Source organism: Bubalus kerabau, chromosome 5 (genome assembly GCF_029407905.1).
Source record: "Bubalus kerabau isolate K-KA32 ecotype Philippines breed swamp buffalo chromosome 5, PCC_UOA_SB_1v2, whole genome shotgun sequence".
Lineage (NCBI taxonomy): Eukaryota > Metazoa > Chordata > Mammalia > Artiodactyla > Bovidae > Bubalus > Bubalus kerabau.
Window position 1 is genome coordinate 29,847,391 of NC_073628.1, and position 12,854 is coordinate 29,860,244.

The window sequence follows — 12,854 nt, forward strand, 5'->3', positions numbered from 1 at the left end:
TTTTTTTTCAGTAATGAAATATTTTACATTATTGGGTGAGCTTTTCATACCATACATGGTCCCGGAATAACTGTAATAATTTTGCTTTCTTTGCCTGATGTATATAGGCATACATAACAGAATTTCTACTACATCTATTTTACTTTACATTTCCATTCTCATGTTTTCCTTCATTATTTTTTCTGTTCTTTCTTTCTTAATCCAGGTCCACAAATGTATATTATTTAAAGTTACTGTAAAAGGATTTAGGGAAATTTACTTCAAAGTCCCCTATTTTTCTTTCATTTATTGTCCTCTTCCTATTTTTGTTCTTCTTTTCTTCTTACTGTCTTCTCCCACCTTCCAAATCTTAAGTATTACACATACACATGCATATTCACTTGAGCGATCATACTGGGGTTTGTTTGTTTGCATGTCTGTTTTGGGGGAACTCTTCTTTAATTCTGGGCAGGATTTGCTAACATTCTATTGATTGCTTCACAGTCTGCCAAGCGATTCAATTTGTTCCTGAGGCGGCGTCTTCTGGTAACCAGCGCGGAATGATGACTGCCTGTGCTTTGGATGGCTACATTGCTAGCCCGAGTCATTTCTGTTGTAATGAATGCTATTAATTTGAGGGTGTTTGTCATTGGTTCCTATTCCCCAGACAACTGAGATTTTAGAATGGTGATTCATAATCTTTTTGGGGCCTGATTTAAGCTTTGGAACCTCTTCCTTAAAAAATTGTAATTGCAAACACACAAATATGTGCACTTGCACTTACACACTTTCAATTTACATACAGTTTCAGAAGTTTATGAATTCCCATGAAGAATTCTGAGGTTTATGAAACTCAGAATAACTACCTCATTCATCAGCCACACAGATGTTTGCCTCACTATAAACAGGCATTTCCAAGAACAAATACAAATACAATCAAATATAAATAAAAAGATACACACACACACACTGCAAAAAAAAATGATCTTAATGTCATGTTTTCTGCAAAAGAATGAGATGCTTTCATAGTTTTCAGTTACGTGTAACAAAATTATCATGTTTTTTTGCCCCAGTTGACTTCAGCCAGTTTCTGTGAACAGTGCTAAGGACGTCTGCTGCTGCTGCTGCTGCTAAGTCACTTCAGTCATGTCCAACTCTGTGCAACCCCATAGGCGGCAGCCCACGAGGCTCCCCCGTCCCTGGGATTCTCCAGGCAAGAACACTGGAGTGGGTTGCCATTTCCTTCTCCAATGCCTGAAAATGAAAAGTGAAAGTGAAGCCGCTCAGTCATGTCCAACTCTTTGTGACCCCATGGACTGCAGCCCACCAGGCTCCTCCATCCGTGGGATTCTCCTCATAGTGTTTACAGGGCTACCGGTGATTTCTCTGTATTTAAAAAAATTTTTACTGGGTATAGTTAGGGAAAGACATAATGATAGAAATGTGGGTTTTTCTAGGTAGCCTTTGGTTTTTGAGAGAAGAGAATTACATATGTTCATGGACAGAGGAGCCTGGCAGACTACAGTCCGTGGGGTTGCAAAGAGTTGGACACAACTGAGCAACTAAGCACAGCACATTTCGACTGAACATTCAGGAAATAATTGGATTAAATAGTGTAGCTACTTTGTTTGTTCCCTAATGGAAAAACACTCTGAGTGTGATTTTTGTTGATTTCTATATGCACATCTTCTGTCACCAGAACTTCTCTTTGTGGACCTAAATTTAGCTGTCCAAACAATATGAATTCTTACCAATGTATGTCATTAAAATGTCTACCAGATAAAATATGACTGACCCAGACTTAGAGCAAAAGATTATTATTTTTCCCTCTAATTTTTTGCTTTGATTGCATTTAATCTAATTAGTATTATTTTCCCTTCCCCAGTTTGGGAACTTCATAAAATATGCTAATCCTGTGACAACTTACAAGAGCTCAAATAATTTTTCATTTTGTTCACTTTTTTTAGTGATTTATAATCAAGATCTATAACCTGACAGTTTGAATTTTTCATTTTTTTTTTTTTTTTTTTTACTTTTATGAGAAGAGAGATGACTATGTATCCTTTGGGGTGCAAAAAACTCAGACATAACATTTAAATAACTAAATCTTGATATGTAATCTCTACACTCCTTGAGTATTTTTTGTTTCTTCATTCTTTTTTCACTCATTTCCTCCTGTGCATTGGGAGCTAGTTCTTTCTGAGACATACCAGTTATGCATTCATATAACTAAAATACAGTTATTCTGTTCATAAACCACAGATCAAACATGAGATTTTTTTCTTATTCTTACTTGACTGATCTATATCCAGTCCTTTTTATGGATGATTTGCCTGGCCTGACTTGAATGAAAAACAGCATAGAATACCATAAAAGAAACTCATACACTGAAATAAATACAGTTATGAAAATTAAAAACCCAGTTCCCCATTCACTAGTTAGCTCAAGCAGTTGGAAAGTTGTCTATATTATGAATTTGCATCACAGGGTTAGAGAGATCACTGATATGCACTGTATCATCTATTTACATCATTCTAGGTATTATATGTGGACTGTTCCAAATATTAACTATTACATATTACATGTAAACTCCCAAGAGGACCATATCAGTCAAACTTAAAATCTCTTCTTTTTGAAGCTCTCATGTTTTTGTAGTTTTGAAAAGGGAGGAATTAATGAACTATACATGTGATGGGTAAATTTGCAAGTTTGACCATTTTACTGAGAGAATTGATAACACAGATTTAAACAATGGATTGATTTTGGCTCACTTAAATAATTGATGTTGAAAAGGAGATTTGTGTGCGAGTGTATTTGAATTGAAGCCAGATAGCAAGCTAACTTGCTTTCTAATTTTTAGCTGCATCTTGATTTTATTTTAACCCTTCAAAAAGTTAATTAAAAAGTAGCAATGTTATGAAAACATAGCATGAGCATTAATTATGTTTTTGTTCTTGCAGTGTTCTTGCACTAATTCATGAATTAGTCTGTAATTAATTATACCCCTAAAATAGTATGTGACCATAAATTATTTGTTGGACTAATTGGTATTTTGTTTAATGAAGTAACAAGTCTCTCTCTGAATATGCTTTTGGGATAAATGTATACATGTTTTCATTTTGTATTTTGGTATAATTGTAGCATTTTTATTATATGTGCATGTAGTCAATATGGTTCGTTTCATCTTGAGTCTTCATTGTTTAATATGTAACTTCTTTATGAATGTGACTTTCCAAAATAAGCATGATCTTCCATTGATGAAAGCTCTGTCTTCATCTGTCATTTTCTGAAAATGAAATTAGATGGTGACCAAATTTTAATTTTTTTCTTTTTTTTTTGCCATCTGAAAATAAAACTGTAATTTGAAGCTGTGCCATTCATGTCTCCTGCAGTTTAAAAAAGATGAACAAAGCAAAGATTCTATCTTCTTCAGAGATGGGATTAGGAAAATTGATTTTGTGCTTTCCTATGTTGATGACATAAAGAAAGAAGCAGAATTAAAGGCGGTAAGTACTTAAGAGAGAGAGAGATGGGAATAATAAAAAGAAGCACATTCCATAATTTGACAGGGATGTTTCCACTGAAATTATTTTGTAAAAGTTAGCGGCCCCAGAGTATTTCTGAAAGCAGAAACTGAGTGCAAAGACTACAAAGTATGCAACCCAAAAATGCATATGTAATTTCAATTTTTTTTTTTTAACATTTTGGACAGTGGCTTCTCTTTGTAGCTCACCTTTGTTCTTAAATGTGACCACCAGAATTTGAGGTGTATGTATGAATATAATATTTATCTTTTGTATTCAATTTCATTTCAGCTTTCAGTAATCCATTCTATCTGAAATAGCCTTGATATTATGTTCTTTCTGAACTTACATTTTCACTTTCTAAACTTACATTATTTGTGGGTTTTTTTCACTTGTTTACTGTCTCCAACACCATAAAGTAAGTTCACAAAACCAACGACTTTGTCTTGTTTGTTACTGTATACTCAAACGCCTAGAGGAGTAGTTGGAGAATAATGGATGCTTAATAAATATTGGTTGGTTGGTTTAGTCCCTAAGTTGTGTCCAACTCTTTTGCGACCCCATGGACTGTGTAGCCGACCAGGCTCCTCTGTCCATGGAATTTTCCAGACAAGAATGCTGGAGTGGGTTGCCATTTCCTTCTCCAGGGGATTTTCCTGACCCAGGGATTGAACCTGGGTCGCCTGCTTTGCAGGCAGATTCTTTGCTGATTGAGCCATTAAATATTTGAGGTGTCCTGCAGTCCATGGGCAGAGCAGGAAATGACACCCCACTCCAGTACTCTTGCCTGGAAAATCCCATGGACAGAGGGGCCTGGTAGGCTGCAGTCCATGGGGTCGCAAAGAGTTGGACACGACTGAGTGACTTCACTTTCACTTTTCACTTTCGTGCATTGGAGAAGGAAATGGCAACCTACTCCAGTGTTCTTGCCTGGAGAATCCCAGGGACAGGGGAGCCTGGTGGGCTGCTGTCTATGGGGTCACACAGAGTCGGACACGACTGAAGTGACTTAGCAGCAGCAGCAGCAGCAGCAGTACATGGGGCCTCAAAGAGTTGGATATGACTTAGTGACTGAACAACAGCAATGGGTAAGCATATAAACACATTTACTAACATGCTTAACATCAGAAATAAATGTCCCATAAAGTAAAAAACTAGAGATATTATGTAAGTTCCTGTACATATGCCTCCCTGTCCTTTTCTTCTACTCTTTCCCTGGAAACTCTTTCACTAGGGCACTGAAATTCATTCACTGTCACCACTTTCAGCTCTTGTCTGAATGTTCTTCAAGCCTAGCTCCTCTTGGGGATTTGATGCCTTCCCCAGCAGCCCTCTTAAGTGGTGGCGGTTTTTCCCCTGCAGACTGTTTTTCCGGAGATGGATGAATGCCTGCTCTCCTTGTATCTTGTTGTTGATTCCAGTCCGTCCTCCCTTGCTTAGCCCTAAAACTCCTGAGCTTTAAATCTCATCAGAGTTATCACTACCCAGCATTGTTGCTGCCCTTATTCTGTCCCTGATCTTCCAACAGGGAAGATTTTGTTAACAAAAAGTTTCTCAACAATTTTAGTTCCTGGTTCACTATTACTCTACACCCAAGCTCCTTTTTTAAGTATTTATAATCTCAGTGCATATATAGATGATTATTTTGGCATCCTGGCCTCTGTGTTCCTTGAACTCCCTTTTCCAGTTATCTTAGTCTCTAACTCAGCCTTTCATTCCCCTAGAACTTGCCATTACTAATACCTACAACTCTTTACAATCTCATTCCAAGTATCCACCTGTCTGACTAATACCCTTTTTCCTTCAACTCACCAGGACCAGATTAAATATAATTATGTTAATCTTCTTACTGCTGCTCCTTATCTTTATGCTCTTTTTTATGCTTGTTCAGTTTAAATCTCATATCAAATTATACTTTATGGCATATGCCATTGAACCCCTTGCTCCTCTCTCAGTCATACTTAACTTTGCAAAACAACTTCGTTAAACCCATCTGTCTACCTACTACATGCAAAACCATCAGAAAGAAAGAGATATAACTCACTTACTGACTTTATCTTGTGTTTGTGCCAATGGACCTCAACTAGGTCCTTAATGCTATCTGGCAGTCACACTTTACTTCTTTAAATTATTCGATTTCCCAATCTGCTGGATGACTAAACGTTTTATAACCTTTTCTCTCTCTTATCTTGGATGTATCCTCCTTATTTTCAAGCTTGGCTGACCACTTTTCTAAGTCACTGAGAAAACTGAAGCAAGTAGAAGAGAAATTATTAATTTTCATTATCATGTCTGTCCATCTACCAGTATCTTCATCTGTGTAATCTATGTTTCTTTCTGTTACCACAGATGAGCTGTCTGTCCTTCTGTCTAAAGCCAAGAACTCTGCTTGTGTCCTGAATCCATTTTTAGGGATCAGAAAGACTACCCCAGGTTTGCTGATTCAGTAAAAGACCTCACAGGACACAGCATGCAGCCACACTCAATGGCTATGATATATTGCAATGAAATAAGTAAAGCAAAATCAGCAAAAGGAAAAGAATGTATGGGACAAAATCCAGAGAAAATCAGATACAAGCTTGTAAGAGTTCTCGCCAGGTGGAGGGGAGTCATGGGACGCACTTGATTTTTCTAGCGACAATGTGTGACATCGCACTGGAAGTGTTGACTGCTGCTGCTGCTGCTGCTAAGTCGCTTCAGTCGTGTCCAACTCTGTGCGACCCCATGGACTGCAGCCTACCAGGCTTCTCCGTCCATGGGATTCTCCAGGCAAGAACACTGGAATGGGTTGCCATTTCCTTCTCCAATGCATGAAAGTGGAAAGTGAAAGGGAAGTCGCTCAGTCGTGTCTGACTCTTAGCAACCCCATGGACTGCAGCCTACCACGCTCCTCCATCCATGGGATTTTCCGGGCAACAGTACTGGAATGGGGTGCCATTGCCTTCTCCCGTTGACTACTAGGGAAGCTCATTAATGATGCAGCACTGTAGGATTTTACTTGTCACCTTCTGCTGAGCTCATACCGATATTTCATAGTCCTAAAGGGAAGCAGGTGTTCAGTATAAATGACATCGTTTTGTACAAACTATGTCATTTGTGACAAAACTATGCACAAAACTATGTCATAGGTGAAGTGAAGTAAGCCACTCTCAGTAATTCTGAGAGTGGTGGGAACACTCCCCAAAACCAATTTCCAAACACCAGAACCAACCTTGCAGGCAGGCCTCTCTAAGAATACGTTTTAAGCCTGTTATAGTATGCCTACTTAGGGATGTTGCTTTTATAATTCTTTCTCCCTTAAACTGCATTTTGTGTCATTCTTTACTGAATCATTTCTTTCAACAAGTGAATGTGCTGTTAATTGTTCCTTATTTAAAAAATAAAAATTAAAAAAGCAAGAACAAAAAACCTTCTCTTGATCCCAGTTTCCCTGCCAGCTACTGTCAATTTCTCAATTTTCTTTTGGCTCAGTTTTCTCTTAAACCCATTCCTATCAGGCCTTAACCTCACCCACTCTGCTCTTCTTTATGTAAATGTATCTAGTGTTCAAGTCTCAACCCTCATTTGCTTGACCTGTTAGCAGCATCTGCCACCACTTAGCTTTCCTTTCTCTATGCTGCACATTCTTGACATGGCTTCCAAGTCTCCAGATTCTTTCAGTTTTCTTCTTATTTCACTAGCCACCCCTTTTCAATCTTTTCTTCTCCCTCATCCCTTGTTAGCATAGTGCCGTAGGCTCTGTCCTTGATCCTCTTGTCTCAATCTACATTGATTTCTTTGATGATACATCCAGTCTCACAGTTTTAAAATTTAAGACCATGTTGCTGCTAATTCTGTTTACTTTTCCACTTCATACTTCTTTCCTATATGGCTATTCTGTATCTCTACTTGGAAGTCTTACAGAATCTCAGACTCAACAGGTCTAAAATGAACTCCTGGACTTCTCCCCAAAGCCTGATTCATCTACAAGTCTTCCTTATTTACAGTTATTTACCATATATTCAGTAGTTACAAAGGACAGAATTTATAGTGTACTGTAAATGGTCCAGTTAAATCACTTTTTAGCTTATATCCCTAGAAGGTAAATGTCATGGCAATTTGGCACCCATCATCATTTATTTTTAAAAAATGAATTATATGAAGAAATTCTTTTTTAACACTTCAAATTTTACATGATTTACTTTTTTCCACCTAAAATTTTCCTTCCACTTTTTTCTGTGTAATTTTTTCCTAATTTAAATGTGTTTTATATTTAAAGAGGCTTCTATCGTTTGTTCAGTCAAGTTTGCTATAACAAATGTGTATATACATTGAAGGGTTTTTATTTCTTCATCAGAACGGTCTAAGCCTTAAGCTTTTTCTTTTGTTTTTTGAGGGTTGTTTTTTTTTTTTTTAATACAGTTGTACAAGTGCATAATTGGTAAACCTTGAAATACTACAATATTTGCAAGTAATAATCAAACATCAAAAGTAAACTCATCCTAAATGCATCAGTTAACGAAATGAATGCAGGGGCTTTAAACAATACCTTCTTTTTCTTTTAATAATTTTGTTGATTTATTCATATGTGACTGTGCTTGGTCTTCATTGCTGCTGCACACATTTTCCTCTAGCTGCGGCTCTCAGCAGCTATTCACTCGTGTGGTTTTCAGGCTTCTCGTTGCGGTGGCTTCTCTTGTTGAGGAGCGTGAGTGCCAGGGTGCTTGGACTTCAGTAGCTGCAGCACGTGGGCTTCAGTAGTTGCTACTCCCAGACTCGAGAGCACAGGCTCAGTAGTTGTGGCACACAAGCTCAGTTGCTCCGTGGCGTGCGGGATCCTCCGGGATTAGGTGCTGAACCCATGTCATCTGCCCTGGCAGGCAACTCCTCAGCACTGAGCCACCAGGGAAGCCCAACCAAATTTTATTTATTTGTAGATGAATGAGAATTATTCCTAGAATGAGATGCTTCTCCTTCAAGTATATTCTTTTTTTCATGTTAGTATAAATTAGGCTTGTTCAGATAAATAAGTAGATTGGAATAGAAATGGTACTGTTTTAGCAGCTTTAATCTTTTTTGGGTGAACTCCTGAATTACAGCTGCAAATTACAAAGTGATTTGTCATAAAAGTAATATTTAATGGTCTATCACCTAACAATACTTAGCTCAGCTTTCAATTTTACTGAAGTCAGAGAACTGGTGTCCACATGTCTCACAAAAGCATTTGTTACTGTAATGAGAGGAGATATTCACTTTTTTTGGAAGAAAAGCTATGAGCAACATAGACAGCATATTAAAAAGGAGAGACATTACTTTGCCGACAAAAGTGCATCTAGTCAAAGCTATGGTTTTTCCAGTAGTCATGTGTGGATGTGAGAGTTGGAGTATAAAGAAAGCTGAGCGCCAAAGAGTTAATGCTATTGAACTGTGGTGTTAGATAAGACTCTTGACAGTCCCTTGGACTGCAAGGAGATCAAACCAGTCAATCTTAAAGGAAATCAGTGCTAAAGCTGAATGCTAAAGCTAAAACTCCAATACCTTGGCCACCTGATGGAAATGTCTTTTCCACACATTGGAAAAGACCCTGATGCTGGGAAAGATGGAAGGCAGGATGAGATGGTTGGATGGCATCACTGACTCCATCGACATGAGTTTGAGTAAGCTCCAGGAGTTGGTTATGGACAGGGAAGCCTGGCGTGCTGCAGTTCATGGGGTTGCAAAAAGTTGGACATGACTGGGTGACTGAACTAAACTTATTCACTTTTTTAATACTGATAATGTACTTTGAATGTCCTTCTTGCCCTTTATTTTTTTTTGTTTTGTTTTGCTTTCCTGGAGGATTACAGCCTACTTTTTCTTTTGGTAACATAGGAGAAGGGCAATTGTGAAAAAGTTTCAGATAGGGGAGAATTGTTCATAAACATATTCTCACATGTTGTAAATGTTGGATGTTGGAGAAAAAGAGCACATTAAAATTATATTCCTTGTAAAGTTTGAAGATCTCTCAAGGTAGACATATCCACTTGAAGATATGTCCTGTGATATCCTAGTAAAACCTTTTAAAAATTCATTTACTATTTTTCGTAGTTATATCATAATTTTTTACATTTAAGTCACAGTTGCGATTTTTCACACTTGCATAAGGGTTAACTCATACTTGAATTATACTTAAATCACAGTTACAATTTTTCACACTTACAGTTAAAGCCAAAAGCATTTTGAACAGTTAATTATTGTTTTAAAGCTCACAAGTAATGATTATTTGCACTTAATTGAATTAAATTTAATTTTACTTTTTCTGAGTGAAACTATTCTTCATGATTAAAAAGTCATGATGATATTTTGCCTGAAAATTGCATTAAATATGTCATTTGTTTAAAGTATCTGATATCTTTGTAGGACTGAGTCTTCCCAACTAGAAGTGTAATATATCTCTGTTTATCAAAATGTTTTATGTTAATTTAGTAAAGTTTTCTGTATTTTTTTTCTCAGAGAGTAGTCCTGCATATTTCCTGGAGATTATTCCTAGATATATTGATTTTTATAGTTATAGTATGAATTATAATACAGGTGAAAAGCCATTCATGGCACTCAGATGGGGGTAATATATAGAATGCTTTTATGTACAACCAAAGAACGTCTGAAGGCCCAGTCATTGTGTAACAAGTCTGTTTATCACTGGGCAAATAAAAGTATTTTACAGAATTCTACTGATTTGTTTTTCCATAGGAAAGAAGAAGACAATTTGAACAAAATCTCAGAAAAACTGGTCTTGAATTGGAAATTGAAGATAAAATGGTAAATGTAGTTATTAGTCTATACCAGAGTCTTGGTTTTTTAAGTTTTGTTTCCTTGTACTCTGACCTTTGACTAGATTGTGTTTGGGAGCAAAATAAGTTTTTCTGCCTACAGACATTTACACGGGGGTTGATAGGGCCTGTGATATTTCAGGTAAATAACTAGGTCAGTGCTCTGAAATTGAGATGATGAGTAATGAGTGGAACACTTTAAAAATAGGCATGCATAGTTCTCTTCAGGATCCAGAGAAAGGAAAGACATGGCTTTTGTTTCATATCTGTCTCATTTTGAAGGCGGCCTATAATCTAACACCTTAACTAGTTAACCTGGCTATCTTGCAACACAAACTTTTAGTTAAGGCCTAGACATATTTTTCTGTTCATTAATATGACATTTTTTCCCCTAACCTACCATTTACTTGTTGTATTGAATTTCTTTCCAAATTGCTTTTAAAGACCTATTTCAGATCCAACCCTGTCCATGAAACTCTAATACTCTAGTTCTAAATTAATATTCTCTACTTCGTATTTATTGCTGAATTTTTTTCTTACTAAACTCTAATAAATATGAATTATACCACGTATTCTATCTGTAACTTAACTATTCTCCTTTGTAATGAACTGTTGTTACCTAAAGTTCTTCTTCTGGGTATAGGCAATACACTGAAACTGGGTAGAAGAGCAAGTACATCTTATGCTTTGCGTGTATTTCTCATATACCCTAAGCACAGTTCTGAGCTAATAGCTAGTTGTTAAAAACTTAAGAGATTGTCCAGAATCGCATGTGTTTCTATGGATATCAGGCTAGTGTACATTGACCCTGAAATATATTTTTAAAAAGACTCTCACTTTGTTTTTCTATGTCTCTTTCTCACACACATGCATGTGTGTGTATATACATGTGTGTGTGTATATGTGTGTGCGTGTGTTGTTATTTTTAGCTGCCAAGTGGTATCTGACTCTTTTGCAACCCACTGAACTGTAGCCCACCAGGCTCCTCCATCCATGGGATTTCCCAGGCAAAAATACTGGAATGGCTTGCCATTTCCTTCTCCAGGGGATCTTCCCAACCCATGGATTGAACCTGTGCCCCTCCTGCATTGCAGGCAGATTCTTTACCATTGAGCCACCAGGAAAACCCACATATTATACATATACATATATATATCACATATATATATATATATACATATATATATCACACACATATATATATACACATATATATATCATATATATATATATATGAGAAAGAAATGGCAATCCACTCCAGTATTCTTGCCTGGGAAATCCCATGAACTGAGGAGCCTGGTGGGCTACAGTCCATGGGGTTACAAAGAGCCAGATACAACTGAGCAACTAAACAAGAAGAAGGTATGTACCACTGTTTTAAGCATTACTCTTCTAGAAATTTTGCTGAAATTTTTCAAAAAATTGAAAATGCTGTGACATCTTTAATTTGGGGTTTTATAAAAATTTTATTTCTTTAATCAATTTAGTAATCTTTCCACTATTTTGCCTCCATTTTATACAGAACTCCGAAGATGGAAGGACTTATTTTGTCAAGATCCATGCCCCTTGGGAGGTGTTAGTTACTTATGCCGAAGTGTTGGGAATCAAAATGCCTGTTAAGGAGAGTGATATTCCCTCAGCTGACAGACTCCCTTTTAGTTGTATGCTTGAGCCTCTGAAGCTCCCAAAGGATGTGAAGTATCCTACTCCGGATTATTTCACTGTCCAGTTCAGCAGACATCGGCAAGAGCTCTTCCTCATTAAAGATGAGTCAAGCTTCTTTCCATCCTCATCAAGAAACAGAATTGTAGGTAGAGAAGACCTTTGGGTACATCTCTTCAAGTGTGCTTTTATATGTGTACATGTGCAATACTATGACTTACAAGGTGTTTCTCTGTAAACTTTGATGTGTTCCATGATATTGGGCAGGTTTGAATGTCCATCTTGGATCACTTAACCCTGTCAACCTCCCTACTTCTCAAATTGTTTAAAAGTGAATAGTTGACAGTGTGAATATAGCAAAGAGAGGCCTCATGCAATATTGGGGGAATCACTTAATTGAGACCTAGAGGACTTTGATGTTGTAAGATTTCTGTAAAATCATTAGGAGAAATATTGGTCATTCCAAATGGAAATGAAATGTTTTAATTTCTTTATATATGGTGTTGACTGTAAAAAAAGCACAACCTAAATGTTGAGAATTATGTTTTATTCACGGACATTGTCATAGACTATAGCCTCTGAGGAACTGTTACAAAGAGGTCATGGAGAACCCAGGATAAAAAGAAGTTTTTGCTAGGAAAAAAAAAACAAAAAACATGTAATGGAGCATTAAAAGACTACTGCTAATCACAAAACGCAGATATCTCAAGTTAATAATTTTAGTGCTTTTCTGGGTATAGGAAGATTCTGGAGTCTGGGCTCGTTGAAATTATTCCTTTGATATACCTCTTAACTATGTAGGACCTGTATCCTGCTTTTCTCTGTCCTGCATTTCCCATTGTGGGATGGCTGCAGTGGTTAATGGCTCGTTGGCAGGCAACATTCTTTGTATATTGAAATG

The 12,854-nt window shown here is 37.0% G+C and overlaps 1 protein-coding gene across 7 annotated transcripts in view; it reads left to right on the forward strand.

The window, feature by feature from the left end:
* ANO5 (anoctamin 5) overlaps positions 1-12,854 on the forward strand; it is an 89,015-nt gene that overhangs the window by 22,662 nt on the left and 53,499 nt on the right. For 2 of the 7 annotated variants that reach the window (XM_055581360.1, XM_055581361.1), the window contains exons 4-7: positions 484-525; positions 3,372-3,485; positions 10,212-10,280; positions 11,814-12,119. In XM_055581360.1, the coding sequence (XP_055437335.1) occupies positions 484-525; positions 3,372-3,485; positions 10,212-10,280; positions 11,814-12,119 (531 nt within the window). The remainder of the gene's footprint in view (positions 1-483; positions 526-3,371; positions 3,486-10,211; positions 10,281-11,813; positions 12,120-12,854) is intronic. The other 5 variants (XM_055581362.1, XM_055581363.1, XM_055581364.1 and 2 more) reach the window with 4 other exon arrangements.